General features: G+C 32.8%; 4 protein-coding genes across 4 annotated transcripts; 1 reads left to right on the top strand and 3 right to left on the bottom strand.

The window, feature by feature from the left end:
- Positions 1 to 724: 724 nt before the first annotated feature.
- On the bottom strand, positions 725 to 2,304 carry LOC129900871 (probable galacturonosyltransferase-like 4). Its single transcript, XM_055975944.1, has 2 exons — positions 1,967 to 2,304; positions 725 to 1,614 (listed from the first exon to the last, which is right to left on the bottom strand). Exons 1-2 carry the CDS (start codon positions 2,223 to 2,225, stop codon positions 797 to 799), a joined length of 1,077 nt encoding a protein of 358 aa, XP_055831919.1. The 5' UTR covers positions 2,226 to 2,304; the 3' UTR covers positions 725 to 796.
- A 1,102-nt stretch (positions 2,305 to 3,406) lies between these two features.
- On the bottom strand, positions 3,407 to 6,484 carry LOC129900870 (butanoate--CoA ligase AAE1-like). Its single transcript, XM_055975943.1, has 2 exons — positions 6,192 to 6,484; positions 3,407 to 5,157 (listed from the first exon to the last, which is right to left on the bottom strand). Exons 1-2 carry the CDS (start codon positions 6,387 to 6,389, stop codon positions 3,709 to 3,711), a joined length of 1,647 nt encoding a protein of 548 aa, XP_055831918.1. The 5' UTR covers positions 6,390 to 6,484; the 3' UTR covers positions 3,407 to 3,708.
- Positions 6,485 to 10,026: 3,542 nt separating this feature from the next.
- Positions 10,027 to 11,895, bottom strand: LOC129900543 (uncharacterized). Its single transcript, XM_055975538.1, has 2 exons — positions 11,672 to 11,895; positions 10,027 to 10,346 (listed from the first exon to the last, which is right to left on the bottom strand). The coding sequence occupies exons 1-2, from the start codon at positions 11,859 to 11,861 to the stop codon at positions 10,111 to 10,113; spliced, it is 426 nt and encodes a 141-aa protein (XP_055831513.1). The 5' UTR covers positions 11,862 to 11,895; the 3' UTR covers positions 10,027 to 10,110.
- Positions 11,896 to 14,179: 2,284 nt separating this feature from the next.
- Positions 14,180 to 21,798, top strand: LOC129900885 (elongation factor Tu, mitochondrial-like). Its single transcript, XM_055975967.1, has 12 exons — positions 14,180 to 14,447; positions 15,445 to 15,520; positions 15,628 to 15,720; positions 15,788 to 15,862; positions 18,299 to 18,403; positions 18,495 to 18,585; positions 18,690 to 18,895; positions 19,155 to 19,238; positions 20,019 to 20,081; positions 20,182 to 20,244; positions 20,678 to 20,918; positions 21,486 to 21,798. The coding sequence occupies exons 1-12, from the start codon at positions 14,260 to 14,262 to the stop codon at positions 21,554 to 21,556; spliced, it is 1,356 nt and encodes a 451-aa protein (XP_055831942.1). The 5' UTR covers positions 14,180 to 14,259; the 3' UTR covers positions 21,557 to 21,798.
- Positions 21,799 to 22,274: the final 476 nt, after the last annotated feature.

Below are 22,274 nucleotides of genomic sequence, written 5' to 3'. Positions count from 1 at the left end.
TATGATATTGTTCCTACTTGAAGAGTTAAAAGCTTTTTCAAATATATAATTATTGTGATTTGTTTCAGTTTATATGATATTGTTCCTACTTGAAGAGTTAAAAGCTTTTTCAAATATACAATTATTGTGACTTATATATAATTTCTAAATAAGTAAATTGTATTTCAAAGAACTTGAAGATCCATGTGTCCAAATTCATAAAATAAAAAAATAAAAAGTAGTTTGACTCTTATATTTTGAACCTCGGAACATAAAATAAATGAAGGAAGCATCAAACTCTTTGAAATCTGTCCTTCACTTTATTTATACCTGAATTCATAGTTAAAATGAGATATTTAGACCTTCGTACAATCCGAACCACAAATCTCATAGGTATATCAGCATGTATCCATAATTTTAAAGGTAAATTCAGAATTTAAGTCATGAGTTCATCGATAATGGGTGTGATCTTGTTGTGTATATACATTTTAACATTTTTTTAGGATATGTTTACATAATTCGTATCGAAAGAAATAAGTTCAGTTGAACCCGCTACACCTCTCTAGATCCGTCTTTACCTATGACATATCTATTTAAGAAGGTTAATTTGAGTTCAGTTGAACCGGGCAATCATTTTTGACATGGGACTTGTATATATATGCGACAAATCACTAAAATTTCAATAAATATTAAATTATGAACCCATAATTTTAAAAGTTCGTACAATAATTTTTAATAGTAACAAGAACATAAATATCGAACCGTTCAGATTAAAATTTTGAATTCGCTACTATCTGCATGCATGCTCGATATGCATTTACTCCTCGAAGGAATGCCTCGAGGAACGATAAAGATCATAAGGAGCCCATAGATGATCAACAGTACATGGTTTTCTTGAATCCAATCTCAACCATGGTTTACCTTTACCACTCCAATGTAATAGGCTAATAGGGCCAGGATGCAAACTCCTACATTTTCCTTCAATATTATCACCACCCAATCCATGTTGGTTCCATCTATGATCAACAGCCATAATATCTCCAGCTAGGGTTAGCAAAAAAGGTGGCAAAGAACCTAAGTGGTATATCCTTTTTTGCTTTTGTACAACCATCCAATCTTCAACTTTTTGTGTGTAATTTCCACACCTCCATTTATCGACGTCCATTACCATAACACCCGTGTTGAAATAGCATGGTTTTCGACCTTTAAACGTTCGCGATAGCTCTGAGTCGTCCCAAAATGTGTCGGTGAAATAAGTCGTGAAATTTGCTTGACAATATTCAGGCGCTGCTAGTACCTTGTCACCAAGATCAACTCGCCATAATTTCATAATGTCATCAACAATGATTATGTCAGAATCAAGATAAACTACGCGTTTCACATCCATCGGAATTAAATCAGGCAAATAAATTCTTGCATAATTTAACGGTTGATCTAAAGCTTGACGAATCGACTTCGAAATTAGGCCACGGACCCTGTGGGCATCAAATTTGTAGAGCTTGAAGTTGAGGTAAGGGAAAGTGGTCTTAATGCTAGAAAATACCACAGGTTCATGTCTTACACATAAAAAGTGAAACATGACATCTTCTGGGCATGTTGAGTGTTGTAGGATGGATAACACTGCAGCCATGGTACCTACACGAGACATAATATAATTAAGTAATTAACAACGTATTATTTTTATGTGGTCACACAACATGCATGGTATTCAAGTGGGCACGAACACTTTTGTTGCTCGAAAATCCATCACTTATATTATTTTATCATGAATTATCAAAAATTCGTATTAGCTCCATATTATTTAGCAACAGATTAGCGATGAATCTTATAGCTAACTCCTACTCTTTTTGGTAGTGCTAGTAACCTATTAATTAGCCCCACACATGCTAGGCATTTAGAAATACAATATTTTAAAGTAAACTAAAAGTGTACTATATTTCAAATTATTTAAGTTTTAAAATAAAATGGTCATACATTTCAGCAGTACCTCTTAAGTAATTAGCATCCAGAGTCATAGCCACATGAATACGGTCCGCGACGGACGAACCACAATCCCTCCCATTACGAAAAGCGGGCGCTTCCCGGAAGACGGGAACATGCAAGAAGGTCGGTTTCAAGATAACGCCAACGCGGACATTAGTGGTGGTTGTGGTGGTGGTGATGAAGGGAATTTGATTGGTAATTATTAGGAAGAAAAACAGGAGGCCAAGGAGATGACAAGAAGGGAAAAAACTCCAAAAGGCCATCCTGCAACTTGCATTTAGAATAGTGCATTAGGAAAAAGGAAGTTGAAGCAGCCATTGGAGGCTAGGTTAAGAGAAGGTTTAGGAGAGGTTATAAATGATTGATTGATAAAAAATAAAGGATAGAGTTTGGTAACATTGTGAGGGAGGGAATTCTATTTGTTAATAACCTATGACTAATCTTCTATTATCCTTTAATTTTTTTTTCTCACTTTCATGGATTAACTAGAGTCAATGATTACTTATGAGGGGCTTAGATAAATATGAATTACTATCTTTCTTTTCCACAATTATAGCAACCTATCAAATTTCTCTTATCTAAACATAATGTTTTTTTCTATTTGTAGAAAGAACTAATTAAAAAGTATATTTTGAAGTCAAAATTTGTGAATCTTTTCCTACACATATATTTCGAGACAAACAAAATACCATAGAGTTTGACTTTCTATATTGATCAACACACTCACCACCATTCCATTCCACTTCTACCGCTCATCATCATTATCGTCCACCATTATCAATTACTGGCCCACTTCCTTCCAGCACTATCAACTAAAAAAAAGAACAGTCAGGTGCACTAAAGCTTCAGCTATACGCAGGGTCCGGTCAATTACTACTATACCTGTCAATTATTAATTATCACGTATCGACAATCACACCATCATCAATCACTACAATATATCGTCAACCATCGCTATCATTCACCATTGTTATTATATATCACTATTTTATATCTACCACAATTACCAGTCGCCATCCCAAACAACCATTATTACTAACCAACATCTTTACCCAGCTGCTGCCCACAATTACCATCAGTAATCATTATATACTATCTTGTGATTTATCACAAAGCAATTGGTAACTCACTTTCATGGATCAACTTGTGTCAATATACTTTTGAGGGGCTTAGATTAATGAATTACCTCTCAACCTCTTATTTCTTTTCCACAATTTTTGCACTCATTAATTTGTGGATATATATTCAGTCTTCAGACAAATAAAATATCAAGACATGACAAAATATTCTGAAAAAAGAAACAATAACTGCACCAAAAAAATGCGATAATCGAAATGCAAGAGATTAGATAGTAACAGAAATCTATGGACAAGAAATTACATGAGAAATTCTATGACTACTGGTATGAAAGGGTAAGGGAGCCAATGCTCTACTACCCTTGCGGTTGTGCAGCTTAAATTTGCTGTGGAATTTGTAAATGAGCATATACACTAGAGAGGAATTCCCAGAACATAAATGTGATTCAATAAAGTCAAACAGAGGCCACCATTTCTCATTTAGGCCATAATTATCAATCGTTCCACAACAACGACAACAACATACCCAATGCAATCACCCAGTAAAGTATGGAAAGGGTAGAGTGTACACAAATCATGCCTCTACCTCGTAGAAATAGAGAGGTTGTTTCCGATCAAGCCTCAGCTTGAATATAATAAAGCCTGCCAAACTTTATCAGTAAATTACGAATTATAGTTTGCTGGCCGGCTTTAAAATAGTCCCCATGGCTTTGGCCTTCAGTCTCAAAACAAATTTCTGTGTCTTTCCTGTAGATGTTTTGGGCAAATCGTCGAAAATTACTGTTTTAGGAGCCATGTAATGTGGTAAACGATCACGACAATACTTGATGATTTCATCCGTAGTTGCATTGTTACCGTCCTTTAGTTTCACAAAGGCACAAGGTGTCTCACCCCAGTAATCATCTGGTCTTCCTACGACAGCAGCGTCGAGAACAGCTGGATGGCCGAATATTACTGACTCCACCTCAATTGTGCTAATGTTTTCTCCACCGGAAATAATGATGTCCTTTGCACGATCCTTCAATTCGATGTAACCATCTGGATGCTTCACAGCCAAGTCCCCAGTTCGAAACCAACCCCCTTTAAAAGCATCTTCCGTTGCTTTGGCATTCTTCAAGTACCCATTCATTACAGTGTTTCCTCTAAACATTACCTCGCCCATTGTTTTTGCATCGGGTAATACGCTCTTCATTGAAGCTGGATCCTTCACATCTACTTCCTCCATACCAATATGATGCAATCCCTGACGAGCCTTGATCTTCGCCTGCTCATCACGTGACAGAGAGGTCCATTCAGGTTTCCAAGTGCAAACCGTTCCAGGACCATACGTTTCCGTTAGACCATATGAGTGAGTAACATCAAAACCAAGCTCCTCCATCATAAATAACACTTGAGGAGGAGGTGGGGCACCGCCTGTCATCACTGCTACTTTCCTCGGAAGTGGCCTACGGATACTAGGAGGTGTGTTTATTATCATGTTTAAAACTGTAGGCGCACCACCCATGTGACTCACTTGGTGCCTATCTATACTTGTAAAAATTCCTTCAGCGGAAACATTCCTAAGACAAATATTTGTGCCACCCTGTGCTGCCACGCCCCATGTAAGACACCATCCGTTGCAATGAAACATCGGAACAGTCCATAAGTATACAGGCATTGTAGGCATTTCATTGAGAAGAACAGCTGACAGAGAATTAAGATATGCTCCTCTATGACTGTAGACGACTCCCTTTGGACTCGACGTTGTACCTGAAGTATAATTCAGGGCAATAGGATCCCACTCATCACTTGGCCATACTATCTCAAAATTAGGCCTTCCCGTAGCTAAAAAGGGATCGTACTCCATACTATGAGAATTCGATAGGTGTTTGTCACAGTCGGGGATTAGGACTAGATGAGGCAATTTAATATTTTCCTTTGAAAGAATCTGTAATGCCCCATTAGCAACATCCAGGAACTGGTAATCTACAAATATGACTTTTGCCTTGGAATGTTTAAGTAAAACCGAGATCATTGCTGAATCATGACGAACATTAAGAGTACAAAGAACAGCCCCAGCCATAGGTACCGCAAAGTGTAGCTCATATATAGCAGGAATATTTGGAGCCAAGACAGCAACCTGCTTATAATAAGAAGAAAAAAACAACAACTATGAGCAACATAAGTATGAAGATGCACACTTCTAAATGAGAAGTTGTTTCTTTTCTTAGAGAACATACAACAACAATAACATATTCAGTGTAATCCCACAAGTGCGGTCTAGGGAAGACAGAGTGTATGCAAACCTTATCCTTGCCTCACGGTCGTGGAGGCAGAGAGGATGTTTTCAAAAGACCCTCAGCTCAAGTGCAGCAAATCAAAGGAAATATGAAGTGGATAAAACAAGTCAACTAATATGGAAAACAATACATGTCATCCAGAAAAATAACAGTAACAACAACGAAATAATGTGGTAACTGAAACACAAAAGACAACATATGGTAACAACTATCAAAAAGAAGAAGAAAAAAACTATAAGCAAAATGAGTATGAGGATGCAAACTTCTAAAAGAGAAGTTGTTTCTTTTTCTTAGAAAGCAAATGCTTAGCAACTTCTAGTTTTATTTAGATTCTCCATGTCATTAGTACTTGATAGAAGTTGAAAACATCATTCTGCCATATAGTAAATTTCAAGTACGAATATCTAAAAGGAAAAAAAAAATTGTACTTAAATGGTGCCTTACATAATGTTACGGTCATAACTTCGCCAGAAAAAAGGCTACTGATGTTTGCCTTTTTATATTCACACTCCTTCTTTCTAATTTTACACAATTAATTTATAAAAGTCAAATACCAGTATATATATATATATATAACAATACCTCACTGTAGCAATCATGAAACTTTCAATCACAAAACATCAACTTTTTACACGAAACAAAATACGAGTTATATATGACCATTGCCAGGAGAAACCCCTAATGTCTGTTTGGCCATCAAATAATTTCAAGCTCCCAAAAACTGATCTACCTTCAAACAATTTTTCAAGTAAAATAAATACTGAAACAAAACTTCAATTTTTCAAAAATCAAAATACATTATCAAACGGGAACATAAAATCATTAAGTTTCAACTTCAAAATCTACTATCAAACGGGGTAGAATGAGAACATACGACATCGGCACGAGAAATCCCAAGTTGGGAAAGAGCAGAAGCGAGATTGATACACCTTCGTCTTGTGTCCGCCCAAGTAAACTTAAGATCCCCATAAACAATAGAGATTCTGTTGCCGTATACCACTCCTGATCTTTCCAAAAAGCTTATTGGACTCAATGGCACGTAATTTGCTGAGCATCTAATACTCCCCTCCATTTGCAAATTTCTCTTCAATTTTTACTTGTTTTGAGAGCAGAGTGGAAGAGAAGAGAAGAGAGATTCCCAAGACAAAATATAGTCCTTATTTTAACTTATGCTGTGCATCATTTTATATGATAAGGGGTCAATTCGGTACCTGGTTTGGAGTTATGTTTAATAATGACATAATACATAAAATAAGATTTTTAATTTGATTTTAAATTATAATTTTAATAATGTATAAATAGACATTTTAACTATACAATACTTGAATTAAAAAAATAATTGAATCTTGCCGTCCAAACGCATGATATGCAAACATTGTAACGTGGATTAGTGAGTTGCCAACTAATTAAAATTTTTATGTAGATTTTAAAAATAATGAAAAAAATAATATAGAATATGGTGAAAGTGAACACAACCGTCGGTCATGGAGCTCGAAGCTCGTTGGGACTGAAAAAATATGTTTGGAGTTGTTGCACGCGATTTTGAGATTTGGTGATGTTAGGTTTTATTGACTGTTGTTGTTGGAGTTTGGAGTGGCGTGAAGCCTTACTAGTTCGTGGTGGGTCTTGTAGTGGCTGGTCGATGGCGGTCTTGTTGAAATATGGTTCGTGAGTGTGGGCTCCTTGTTTGGTTGGTTGTTTGCGATGAAGATCTGATGGTCTTGGTGGTGGTTCAGCTCGAAAATGAGGGGAAGGAAAAGGTGATTTTGATAGCTGTTGGCGGTGATCTGGTGGCTGAGAACAGGGGAAAGGGGAGAATTGTTCTCCGGCTGTTGGCTGGGATTCGAGTGTTTATTTATTCAAATTTTGAATAATTAAAATGTTTATTCATGTCTATCAAAGTAATAATTTGAAATTAAATTAAAAGTCCAATTTATGTATTATGAATTTAATATTTGATTACGAGTTTAGTTATTCATATATATAAAATTTAATATCATTTTGATTTATAATTTTAAAAACACACATATTTAATATATATATATATATAATTTATGATTGAATTTATATATTATTTTATATATGATATAATATCTATATAAAATAATATATAAACTCTAAGCTAATGTCAGAGGAACAAGACAATTACTTATAAATATTGATCTGAGATGTAGTAGCATTCGTGATTTTTATTTAAAAAGTTTGAAAAAAATAAATTAAAATTAAAATAAATAAATATATATATTATATATATATATATTGTATAGTATTCGAATTTGGAACCTTGAAGTGAAACTTAAATTCTAAATTACTAAATCAATATTTAATCTTATATTTAAAAATTCAAAATCTATATATACACTAAAAATTTAAAAAATATTTTATATATACCATCTAAATTCTTATAAAAAAATCAAATAAATTCCCTAGAGAGAATAGAATCACAAACACAATAATGTCGATACAGCACTTTCACCAACCCTATTGATTAAGTAGCAGTCCTTTGTCTTTGTTGCGTCTGCTTTTAATATTCAACCTGATATTATAACGCATTAGGATTCATCTGAATCTTATTCGATAAAAAAAAATTATTTTATGTATTTATAATAGTTATTGATTTATTTTTTTGTGTGTGTATTTTTTCGTATTTTAAACTCTCTTAGTAAAACTTTTAATTATGCCACTATTTTAAGAGATCATTTTGTAGTTTGTTTGGAGCACTGCATAAATAATATTATGTTTAATAGTTGATTAAGAGGTTAGTTATTCATATAAAATTAATCTGAATTTTGTTTGCAAGTCAGAAATCCGCGTAACTAATATATGTGTAAGTTATGAAATACTCTATATATTATTTTATGTAGGATAAAAATAGTATAATTAGTTAATATATGAATAATTACTCCCTATCTAATATATATATATTATGTGGCTGGAAAGCTAATGCTAGAGGAACATATTAATGAAGAACAAGACAATTACAAATGACCAAACAAGAGTTGTGGTAGAGTGGTAAGTACTGTTTCATCCTTAATTAAAAAGTCTCGGGTTCGAATTTCCTTAGATACAGAGTTAGGGAACTTTACCCTCAATATGGGACTTTCCAACATGAACTTAAATTTAGTCAAACTCTAATATAAATACGGAACATCAAATTAAAAAAAAAGACAATTACAATGAATGTTGATTTGAGATAATGGACAACGAATATTTGCAGAACAGACGATAAATGAAAGAATAGAACTTTCATGTATAGCTGTAGGTTCTTTGCAGATAGAATTTAAAGTTTGTTAGGGAATTATGTCATTTGATACATCAACAAATTGTATGTATAGGGACATTATATTGTACAAAATAGATATTGAAGAAGAATGAAATCCTTTTATTTACCTTTTCAGAATTTTTCTATCCTATTTCTTTCAAATTTCTTTCTAACTAATCTGTACATTACTAATCTCTATATAATTCGAATCAACTATTAAACAATTTTTTTAATATTTAATTTTGAATTGATTTAAAAAAAAAAGGGGAAGAAAAGAGAGAGAAAATCACAAGACAAATAGAGTAGGTATAACACTTTTTTTCACCTACTGTATTTATTAAGTATTAGTTGTCTTATTTATGTTCTAGGCCCATATTATAATTAATTAGGCTTAATTTATGAATGTTCATTTAAAGTTATCCACATATTTTATTTGAATACTTTATTCTTTACTTATTTAATTGAATATCTTCATTAGTCAAAAAATATACCTATTGAATATTTTTTGACAATTAATTAAAAATAGAGAATGTATGTCATACACTTGCAAATGACATGACATAGTAACTAATCAAAAAAAGAACATATGACATTGAACCCATAATAACAATTCAAAAATAAATTAGAAAGAATGTATGAAATATGCAGACAATTTTAATTGATTTCGATGACTTAAGCCTTATAATTACGACACACCTTTACAGGACACATGATTGGTATTTGGTACTAACATGTAGTGTCTGTTGAGTGAATCCTATTTTAACACGTGGATTTAATTGATCATAGATATTGAAAGTATTTATCAAATAAAATAAAATAGTATTTCAGAAAAAAAATGAATAATATTCACAATTAAGTCATAAAATTTTAAGATTTATTTTAAATTTTTATATTTTATAAAAAAATCTATAAATTATGATTTCAATTATAATTTTATCTACGCAATTCTTTATTTAACGCACTCTCAACGTTCCACCACATGGTATGTAAGTATAGCATTAAATACATTAGAAAATCTTCTATTTTTGCTATTTTTCTGGAAAGGAGGAAATCAAGAAGAGGCATCGATGAATATTTATAACTAATTGTAAGACAACTAATAACTAATAATTGTTATTTATATTTTTAAGAAATTATGAAAATAAATCACGTTTTATATTATTCCTTTTTAAAAAATAAAATATATTTTTCAAAAACTATGGTCAAGCATGCAATACATTACATTTCTCTTGCTACCCGGGTTTACTAGTATCTTGTTTGTAGTTATCTTTTTATTTTTTGGTCCAGATCCTTTTAAATATACAGTATTTGTAAATATTTGACTGTAAATTTAATTATTATGGTTCATTAATTAAAAGTCAGTGTAGAAACTCATCAACTTCAACATTTGAATTCAACTATGTGATTATACAACATAATCCAGTCAAACTGAACAAGAAAAATACTATCAACAAAAACAAACGTTAGAGTCTATTTAAATATTATTCCGATAACATCAATACAATACTTATATATATTATAAAACGATACATTATTTATGATCACTACGCCTAACAATTGTTGTAGTTCTAATCTTGAGCTTTGCGCGATTAATGTAATGAGAAATTGTATCATTAAAACTATCTGTTCTTGTTGTAGACCTTCTAGCACCACCACCATCATCAACCATATCAAAATTTGTTGTTGTTGTTCTCATCTTGTTCTTCACTCGATTAATATAACCAGAAAAGTATTTATCATTATTATTGTTGTCAATTGACTTGTTACCTATTAGAAAATGTTAGAAGAAAAGTCAACATTCAAAGATTAATCATTCATAAATACAAATAAGTATAAATTCTGATATTCGCTTTTTGCCGACGGAGTAACATATCGGAAGAAATAGGAAGATCGATGAGACTTTCATTATTACCTTACTCCTTAAATTTTATAACAGATCAGACATTGATAAAATCAAGTTTTAAAAGACCTTAAGCGCAATATATATTATTCTCTCTATCTCAATTTGTATGATACACTTTCTTTTTTCAGTTAGTCTAAAAACAATGACACATTTCTATATTTAGTAACAATTTAACTTTAAAAAGTTTATTTTACTCTTAATGAGATGATTTATGGTCACAGAACCATTTATGACTAATTTTATATCACAAATTTAAAAATTATTTATTTCTTAAACTCCATACCTAGTCAAACTACATAATATAAATTGAAACAAAAGGAGTATATACCATCATTAGAGAGACTTTAGCCACTTTTTTATTTTATTTTAATTTTAGACTTTTTTTTAACTCCACGTACATGAACAGAGTTACATGCCAGAACATTGAGGAATATCCAGAAATATTTTTTTCCTTTAGTTTCTAGAAGGATTGTGAATGGAATAATATCAACTCATACAGGATTATTTTTTTGTAAGTTTTGTTCAATCAAAAAATGAGTCAAATTCTTCAAGATCAAACCTATTGGATTGAGGAATGATATAAGAAAGGACAGGGAAAATATCCATATTAAATACACTAATACAATCATCTACTAAATCAATTTAAAAAGGTCATACAATGCATTAAGCTTTTGTTATGGACAAGACTCGGAGAAGGATCTGATCACATTAGGACTATCATATATGCAACCTTAATTACTTCTCATGATTTCGGAAAAGGCTATTTTTGTTGCTTGAATCCATGACTTTTTAGTCAATGGCTAAAAGTAAATTCAGAATTTTAACTATATGAGTTCAAATTCGAGTTTAACCTATTGGATCAAAATAAATTGTTCATAGTTATTAAGTGGTTTTTTTAAACACATATACAAATTCCGAACTTAAAAAATTGAATTATGATAAACTTGTTATTAACACTCTGCATCCCCTCCTACACACAACATGATGACAATACTACAACAACAATAATAACATATTCAGTGAAATTTCACAAGTAGAGTCTGAAGAAAATAAAGTGTACGCAGACTTTACTCCTACGTCGTGAAAATAGAGAGACTGGTTCCAAAAGTACCCTCAACTACATGAGATGATAGCAATAACTAAATAATATTGAAATGCATGAATAAAGATCAACATTCCCAAAACTCACCTTTAATTTCCTGCTTTTGATGAACTTTTCCTGGAGTATGATTGTAGTCTATAAGTACCATGTTTGATCCTGTAGAAGCCATGGTTGATTTTGATTTCCCTGTCACTTCATCTGAATTTTGGCTTTGTTTCTTTCTATTATCCAACTTGAAAATCCTTTTATATTGGGAATCTTTGGAGTTCTTTGCCATTTTGATTGTAGGCAAATATTAGATATTTGTGAGTTGAGAATATTGTTGAGAAGAAAGAGCTTGGATGAGAGCATATTAATAAGAGGAGATTAATGATTATTAAGTAATTAATATTGTTCCTTTGTACAGTAACCAACATGTGACACTCATATTATGTGGAAAAGACTAATTAGTCTATGGATATTCCTCATAGGATATAATATATGCCATTAAGAGGGAAAAAAAGGTATAGTTCAATGGATTAAACTTTTATTATGCGTCAGATCCAGAGAAGGAGTAGACCATAAAGGTTGATGGTATATAGTCTTATCATGCATTTCAGATCATAAGGATTAGTCTTATCATGCATTTCTGCAAGAAGCTACTTTCATATCTCAAATTCATGATCTACTGTAACGTAATAACAACACTTTTACCCTTAATTCTTAAAAAAGAATATTTTTTTGAAATTATGTCCTCAAATATGTCATAAGTTGTTCATACCATTGATGGTATGAGTTCGATGAGTGACGGAAGTAATTCTTTTTTAAGAGAATTAAAAATATAAAAAAGTAAATGTAGAAATATATATATATATATATATATATATGTATATATATAAAAAAAATTCAACAAATTATGATTCTTGTTAATTAGTGGCCTATCATGGATCATATTCGTGTCTTTCTCATGTTTACCCTTTAAAGAAAAAGACAAAGACAATTACTGTTACGATTTACGAAAGCATAATTAGTTGTTAAATTATGCAAATAATTATATCCATACGTTACCAGAATAATAATAATAATAAATAAATAAAAAGCAGTGGAATCAGGTTCTTTGGGGGATATAGGTGGGGTGAGGGTGGCCCAAAGTTATGCAGAGAATATCTCACTTTTGGTGTTGGATATGATATATATATATATATATATATTGATTGAGTTTCAACTATTGATAAGGCGGTTATATTTTTTTAATCTAAATTAAAATTTAATATAGTGATTCTTTTTAAAAAGCATAAAGGCAAATAAAAAATATCTCCAGAATAAGCTTCATGATTGGATGGTCTTTATAATGGAAAAGACATTTAATGATATGCTTGTATCTGTTTGGAGATATCATCATAAATGTTTAAAGTGCATTGTTTACAATACATAAAATATTCGGTTAGAGTTGCTCTTGTATAATAAGGAGCAAGGTATTGTAATGTAGCAGGGGAATCCGCCGTTTTGGCTACTACAATAATGTATTCCATCGCTTTCTTTTCCTATAAAATTATTACTACCTCGGCCACATAAAACATTATTTACCCAATAGCTACATAAACACATACTACAGTTTGATATGTTGATTGAGAATCTCTATGATCAACAATGTATGTTGATTTTTATGCATTGAGTATCGACCATTTATTTCACAATTAAATTAATTTAAGAGTTTAAATTTGAGGTCATGAAGTTTTAATACTGATAATTTACTTTTAGTATAATGAGTAAATTTTATTGGTGATCATCTAATTTTGAGTTTGTTACATACAAAATATCCTTCTCTGTTTTTTATCGCATAAAAGTCATTTAACTTAAAGTTTATCATACAAAAAACACTAATATACCTTTTGTCATATAAAGTTATTAGTATATTTTATACTTAATATGCGAAATGACTTTCCGTTATATTTTGTTCAGTCATAAGTGAATGAAATATGACATAAATATCTAAACTTCAACCATATGTACCTAAGTTCATGCAAAAATACATCAATTTCAATCATATGTGTTTGATGTTCAAGCATTTACGTGGCCTCCCAACTTCAAACAAGATTTTTTTTAAATTTCAGACGCTTGTGTTTAAATTTATTTTGAAAGTGAACTAAACTTGTAAATTTTTTATACACTGTCTGATCTCAAAATCAATTACTCATACACTCTATTCGAGTATGACTTAAATTTTTATACATACTTTGATGCGTTGAAAATTAGATTCGAATATCTTTAATATAATAGTTAATTCACCAAGCAATTCTTTAGTCTTTATATATCGAGACATGTATTAGTTTGAATTTGAAATTGAATCTTCTGCGAACTTATACAAAAACAACATAATTTGTGCTAGAGTCGGTATGAGCTTAATTCACATCCAACACACTTTTCATTCTTAAACTTAATTTTTATGCCTAAATACAATTAAATTCACCGAGTTCGAATTTAATTATATACATCAAACGATTTAAATAATAACCCAAAAATACCATTTTAACGGCGCCTCAAAAAGCGGATATTTGTGCACTTCGCCCCAACAAATGGAGCTCCATTTAACTATACCCGCCCCATAATATCCATTGAATTCATTCACAACGTCGTCATTTCACTCTCCCTTAAACCCTAAACCCTTCATTTTTCTCAGCCCTCCGTCTTCTTCAATGGCGTCAGTTGCTTTCAGAAGCTCAAATTCGAAGCGATTGCTTGCAGTTTCACCTCAATTATACTCCTCCTGTTGTAGAGGATCATTACCCACTCAATTTTCACTCTCCGAAATCATAAATGCAAATGAAACTCCCGCATTTTGTAAACACCCATGGTGGAGATCTATGGCTACCTTCACTCGAACGTAAGATTGAATTTTTTGTTTTTTTTAGAGATTTTTATATCAGTGTAATGATTCGCATTTATGAAAATCGTTTTGTTAAAAGGCAAAATCTATGTTGTGGTAGTTGAGGTGTGGTTGATTGATTCGTCAGAGTATGTGATCATTCATTTTAATAATTTGGTTGTTGATCCAGGTAAGATGAAATCTTTATTTGCTTAGAGATTTGTAATGATAGGCATTTATAAAAACCGTCTTTTTTTTAAAAGAAAAACTGTGGTGTGTTAGGATAAAAGGAAGTTCGAATAGAGAAGAATGTATATAGATGATTGTTGGATAGCTTCGGTTTGTGGTGTAGCTGATTGATTGAGTAGATTATGCGAGCACTCATTTTAATAATTTGCTTGTTGATCCAGGTAAGATGAAATTTTTATTGTTTGGAGATTTGTAATGTTACGCATTTATAAAAACCGCTTTTTAAAAAAGGCAAAACTGTGTTGTGTTAGGAGAAAATGAAGTTTGAATAGAGAAGAATGTATATAGATGATTGTTGGATAGCTTCGGTTTGAGGTGTAGTTGATTGATTGATTATAGTATGCGAGCAATCATTTTAATAATTTGCTTGTTGATGATCTAGGTAAGATGAATTTATTTAGAGATTTGTAATGTTACGCATTTATAAAAACTGCCTTTTAAAGGTAAAACTGTGTTGTGGTAGGATAAAATGAAGTTCGAATAGAGAAGAATTGTTAGAATAAAATGAAGTTCAAATCGAACAGAATATATTGTTCCTGAAGTATGGAGATTTTCGGGTTTCTCTTTACTGGTTGGATGGAAATATATCAAGGAGAAATGCCAAATTGTCAATCAAACAATTAACAAATTTATGAATCACTCCTAAATATCGATTCCTCTCTACGTAGGCCTATATTTCTGCTCTCAGTTGACTATGCTAAGTTGTATTGAAAATTTCACATCTGATTTTTGTTCTCATCTAATAACATCTTTTGGGTTACTGCAGAAAACCTCATGTTAACGTGGGAACTATTGGCCATGTTGATCATGGAAAGACTACTCTAACAGCCGCAATTACAAAGGTAAGGTTGGTTAGTCTTGGTATTTGTTATTTTGCTTTCCTTTGTTTGTGATCGCATTCAGTTATCTAATCAATCTGTGACACGAGAAGAACCTGTCCCTTGCCTAGGTCCTAGCAGAAGAAGGAAAGGCAAAGGCTGTTGCTTTTGATGAAATTGATAAAGCCCCTGAAGAGAAAAAGAGAGGAATTACTATCGCTACGGTAGGGATGTTATACCATTTGTGTTGACGCACTTTTTTTTTTTGACACTGGAACTGATGTATTATAGGCCCATGTGGAGTATGAGACGGCTAAAAGACACTATGCTCATGTCGATTGCCCAGGGCACGCTGATTATGTTAAAGTAAGATGCATAACCTACCTATTTTGATGCTATTATCTCATTCATCATACTTTATGATTTTAAGTGCTTATTACATTGGCCCTTTTGTTATTTATTAAAGAAAGTTCTTATTACATGGGGAATACTTATTAACGGCTACCTAGGTAGGAAATATTTAATATCAAGCTTATCTAAGCTTGAAAAAAAGTGTATGCAGTTAATCCCCCACTTGTGGGATTTCACGGGGGATGTTGTTGTTGTGTATGCAGTTAATTCTGTATCATGGGCCGTTTTCTTTTTAGTGGATTATGATGACCTATAACAATATCATTAAAGCAGTGTTATCAAAGGCGAAAAAAGCAAAAAAGCTCTAAGGTCCATTAGGGCTTTAAGCGCAGAGCACAAATAAAGTGTGGGCTTTAATGAAAAAAGGTGCAAAGGGAGAAAAAGATACAAATATATATGTTTAGTCCAAGACCAGTAATTATAAACATGAATGACATGACCAAGAAATTGAAAAAAAAGTACGATAAAGTGAAATATCAATTGTTTAGTGTAACTTCTTCAAAAGAGGCACATTGCCAAGGAAACGTTTGCCTTAGAACCTTGATGATCACACTGAAGCGCACATAAAGCGAGGCAAAGCGCTCAACATGTTTTGAGCCTCGCTTCAGGGCTTAAGCGTGCCTTTGACAACACTGCATTAAAGGGAAACTGTAATTGGTTCCCCAAGATTTAAGTTGCAAGGTTTGAGCTGAAAGATACCACTCAGAGATTCCAATCTGGTTCCACATTGAAAGTGGTCATTTTCTCTGCCTGCTGTAGAAAACTAGTATAGAAGGTATAATCTATAGATCTTCTTTGTCTTAAAAACGTTTTTGAGAAGCACCTTTTGTTGTTGCCGACTCCCCTCCGGGGCACTAGCTGTAGAGCACAGGGTAAACCCTTTATTAATGTTCTTGCACAATAGAGTTAGTGTTACATTCTTTACCACTAGAAGATAAAAAGTATTAACTAATATTTTGATATTGGTTGCTTTTCAATAACAACAACAACAAACCTAGTGTAATCCCACAAGTGGGTTCTGAAAGGGTAGGATGTACGCAAACCTTACCCCTACCTTTGTAGGGTAGAGAGGTTGTTTCAGGACCCTCTGCTGGTATGCTTTTCAATGTAGTTTTGATTGAAAAGGTTTGGTTTGATGTGATTTACTTATAAGCACATATATGGAGCTTACTTTGTATAAACCATTACTACTACTGTTTAAATGAGGCATGCTATTCTTAGTTTGCAGATTTCAAAAGAAATTATCCATTTGTTTCTAGGTATTACTTTGACAAACCTTCGAAATAAAATTCTATGATGTTTGAGTTTCTTGAAGATAAAACTTATAGGTTTTGGAAGTATATGAAAAATACAAGTCAAAAAATTTTGCTGTTCGAAACATGAAGGGTGCTTATTGCTTAATTAGTCCTTAGTCAAGAAGAGGGGTGGTCTAGTAGGAGACACCCTCCTTTCTTATCTATATGATCAAGAGTTCGAGCTACCAAGAGGAAAAAGGGGAAATCCTCTCTTTTATTTGAAAAAAATAAATTCATCAAAAAAAAGAATGACAATCCATTGTTGGATCCTGGGGAGAGGGGTTCTTGGAGATGTGGGATTTACCAGATCCCCCAAAAGTAGTCATTAGTCAAAAATGGAATTAATTTGTCTCTTAAGAAGCTAAAACGAACAATGTTTTGGAGGTTGAGGATGTGCTCACTCAACAGAATTTACAAAGGAGAGAGAATGAGAGATGATTCTTTGCAGTAGATGCCAGCTGTGTGAAAAGCGAAGATGAAACTTATCACTTATTTATGCACTGCAGCTTTGCTACTTAGTCACGGAACCATGCTCCTTAGTCTCTTCTAGGTCAGTTGGGTTATGTCGAGAACCATTAACTGCTACAATGCTGGACTGGTAAGGGCATAGGAAAGTGAAAGAGGAAGATATGCGAGACCATCCCTGCGTGTGTTTGGTGGATGATTTGGAAGGAGAGAAAGCAAAGGTGTGCTGAAAGCAAATATGATAATATCTACACTCTGAGATACAGATGTATTTCCTTTTTGCATTTTTGATATAGACTAGAAGATGTTAATGCAGTTAATAGGTTGATAGATTTTCTCAGCTTCTATCAGTAATTGTAATAAACTAATCTGTATGTAACTTTTGGCACAGTCTTTGTGCTTCATTTATACAACCTTACCATTCTAAAAAAAATTTGGGACAGTGCGTGATAGTAAAAGCATGTCAGCTAGTAATGCATCTGTTGAACTCCCTCTTTAGATAAATTTGTCCGGTATTATAGGTTATGCTTGTCAATGTCAAAAACTTGATTTCCAGTACAAGATAATAGTTCTTTTCCCCCTAATACAAACTCCCATTTTGTCCACTTTATCATAATTTCTTTTTCCACAGAATATGATTACTGGAGCTGCCCAAATGGATGGTGGTATTCTAGTCGTATCTGCTCCTGATGGACCCATGCCACAAACAAAGGAGCATATTCTGCTTGCACGCCAGGTGGATATGTGTCAGCTTGTGGATAGACTAGTAAAATAACTGAAAGCTTTATGTCGTGATTCTAGTTTTACTCTGTGCCTACATTTCACAGGTAGGCGTACCATCACTTGTGTGCTTTCTAAACAAGGTTGATGCTGTTGATGATCCAGAACTCCTGGAACTTGTTGAAATGGAACTCCGAGGTAACTAGCTTTTTTGGACACTTGTGAATTGTTGCATTTTGAAGTCTTGGTAACTGCCATAAGATCTTTGCTCAATTTCGTTACAAGAGCTTTCTTGTTTGCAGAGCTGCTTAGTTTCTACAAATTTCCTGGGGATGACATCCCTATCGTTCGTGGTTCAGCTCTTTCTGCATTACAGAGTACAAATGAAGAAATTGGAAAAAAGGCTATTCTGAAGTTGATGGAGGCTGTAGATGAATATATCCCTGATCCAGTGCGTCAGCTTGATAAACCATTCTTAATGCCAATAGAAGATGTATTTTCGATTCAGGTATTTAGATGAGCTTTAGCTTTGTGGTGTTCTAGAGTTCTTTTTCTGAACTATCTTTTAAAATTCAACTTCACTTTCAAGTTTTTAACTTCTCCTTATTTTTATGTTTTTAAAGCCAAAAAAAAATTCTTTGTTGCAAAACTAAGGAAAAAAGTCTGCTGGAATTGAAATAGCAAATTAATGCTTCTGAGTTGCTTTACTCTGTGGTATTCGTAATTAGTTTTTTTTTTGTTGATTATTTCCTCTCTATGTTTCGTAGGGACGTGGAACTGTTGCTACTGGACGTGTTGAACAAGGAACCATAAAAGTTGGAGAGGATGTGGAGATTTTAGGACTGATGCAGGTAACATGTTGTCCTTTTGTTTTTATCTTCATTTGGGGAGCCAATTGTTATTTCATAGTTTGACTATTAATTTCCAGGGGAAACTATCTGGATTATGAGCCCGTTTCGATGGGCTTAAAAAAATAACTTTTATGTATGAAGTGCTTTTAGAACTTTGAAGTGCTGAAAGTTATTTTTATAAATAAACAGTTGAGTGTTTGGATAAAAGTGCTTAAATGAGGAAAATGATGTGAATTTTAGGGTTAAAAGAATAAAAAGGGTAGTTTGGGAATTTAGTTAAAATATAAGGGATTTAAAAGTAATTTCCATGGTCAAGGAAAATGACTTTAAGCACTTAGAAAAAAAGAGTTAGGAATCCTAACTTTTCATTTTTGACTGACTTTAAGAACTTTATGGCTTAAAGTTAGCATTAGGCAAACACGTCCAAAAGCTAAAAAGGTGACCAACTTAAAGCCCATCCAAACGGGCTCTATATCTGCTTGTTCTCCCTGTTTCAGTTGAAATAGTCGAAGACAAAAATAACATGATTGTCATCACCTGAATATGATTGTCATCACCTGAATAATAAGCAAGCAACTTTTGCTTTATCTCATAAGCTTTGGCTGAGGCCTGAGGTTGTATGCTTTTCTAATGATTAAGATGCTTGATCCAAATGAGAATCCTAGCTGGCTTTGAAGTTTTAACAGCTCTGATTCCTTTGTTAAATTATCTGGTACTTGATAAAAGTATGTTATTCTGTTCTTTGTAACACATGCTCCTAATATCATTTTTCTTTTATAGGGCAATTTAAAATCTACAGTTACTGGTGTTGAAATGTTCAAGAAGAGCTTGGATCATGGACAAGTAAAAATCTAACCTAATCTTTATCACTTTTGTAAGAGATTCTTACAGCATAACTGATTGTTCTTTCCTACCCCCCCCCCCCCCCAATATTCGTAATTAGGCTGGTGATAATGTTGGCCTTCTCCTTCGTGGCTTGAAACGAGACGACATTACTCGAGGAATGGTACGTTTGAAATTCTGTTTACAACTAGTTGGCCATTTTTTTGGGAAGTTTGTGGCAAGCTGCTGTGACTTCCTTCGTTGAACTTCTAACCTGTCTTCATCTTTATTTTCCATTTATTGCTAGCACTACGTCTACTGTTGTTCTATTCATGTTGGATCCCTATTGTATGACATTTATTAAAAGCAGTTAGGAATCAGGTTCCTTTTTGCAATGTTAGGTGCACCCCTCTATCATCAGCCTAAAAAGAGAATTTTTGGTTTGATTTTCCACCTTAACTACAGAAAATAGGAGCAATCAAATTCTATTTAATCTTCTGGTAATTGTATCAAGCATGTGCTGTAATTCATGATGAAATCAGAGTCTAAAATCTTAAGAAAATAACTTTCTTTTACATACATATTTTGCAAACATTTATAGGCCTTTTGTTTTGTAGGTGATTGCAAAGCCTGGAAGTGTGAAAACATGCAAGAAATTTGAAGCAGAGATATATGTACTTACAAAGGATGAAGGTGGTCGACACACTGCCTTCTTCTCAAATTATATGCCTCAATTTTACATGAGGACTGCTGACATCACCGGCAAAGTGGAGTTGCCTGAAAATGTCAAGATGGTTATGCCTGGGGATAATGTTACTGCTACTTTTGAGCTGATGTCTCCAGTTCCCCTTGATGCAGGTGAGTAAATTATTCAGGCTTTTGGTTTTATATGGAAGCAAATATTCTTGTAGAATTTTCTGATTCTTATTTTATTTCCTTGAAGAGGGACAATGATATATTCAAAATGCCCATTATCAATAGATAATTACAATTTGTTCTAGTGGCAGAAGATAAATTTTACAAATCACCTCGCTTGGGGTGGCTGATGGCATCACTTTTTACGAGGGATTTGCTTTCACTGATTGTAATGGTCTCACTACTGATGTGATTTTCAATCTTATTCTCAAATTAATTGGATTCATGGTCGTCACGGATCTTGTGCCCCGTAATGCTGCTATTGCATCTAGATTAACCTGATACCATCTCACTGGCCTAATACTATGCAAGATAATTCAATTGGTCTGATGAATTTGATTATCTGATAACTTTGATCTGTCATGAAATTTCTTTGATGATGATTAGGTCAGGAAAGAGATTTTTTTGGATAGCAAAGCGAAATATTTTTAGACATGATACTCAATTTACGTGTTTTTTATCGCAGAATGGATATGATTGTTTCGATGCCATTTTATGTAAAATTTTCAGGACAAAGATTTGCTTTGCGAGAAGGTGGTAGAACAGTTGGCGCCGGGGTTGTTTCAAAAGTAATAAGCTGAGGGATGTTCATCATTTTGGTGATTTTAGGTTCACTATGGTTTTTCTCTCTAGACAGGTTGATGAAAGGAAAGACTTAATTGGTTCATTGTGGAAATATAAGACTTGATAATTGCTGATGCAGTCTTCATTTGATGCATATATTTTTTTAATGGAAGTGTCAAAAGAAATCCAAGTCTTGTTAATTGTGCCTATAAATCATTTTTTTTTTGGTATTAATAATAATATATGTTCTTTGCATTTATTTGAAACTTTTTGCCAATTTCTTAAAGGAGGTTATTTGCTTTTGTTATTCAACTGTATTGTATATGATTTGATGAATTAGTGCTAAGGGTGATTTCAAATACTTCTTTATTGCTCGTGATAGCACCATCTTCACCCTTATCATTATTTAAGTTTACGTGTACCTCGACTAATTTATTTAGTACATGTTAATTTTCATCAACACAAATATGAAATAATTTTATCCACAAAGGTTTAGACATATGAAAAGAATTTATTAGTGCTTTTTTGCGTTTGCTTAAACTTGAAATTGTGATTTTCCTTGGTTCATTCTAACTCCCTTTGACCGTTAAGGCGCCTAGGCTACACCCTCGGTGTTTTTCATAAATTAAGTAATATATGTATTAAACCATCGTTTGGATGTGCTAATCATTCCGATATTGAAAACTTTGAATCAATAGATAAAAGTTATACATAGTGATAATGTAAAGGATGTTT

Source organism: Solanum dulcamara, chromosome 8 (genome assembly GCF_947179165.1).
Source record: "Solanum dulcamara chromosome 8, daSolDulc1.2, whole genome shotgun sequence".
NCBI classification, from domain to species: Eukaryota; Viridiplantae; Streptophyta; class Magnoliopsida; order Solanales; family Solanaceae; genus Solanum; species Solanum dulcamara.
The sequence above is the reverse complement of the archived record's forward strand: the minus strand, read 5'-3'. Positions and strand labels throughout refer to the sequence as shown.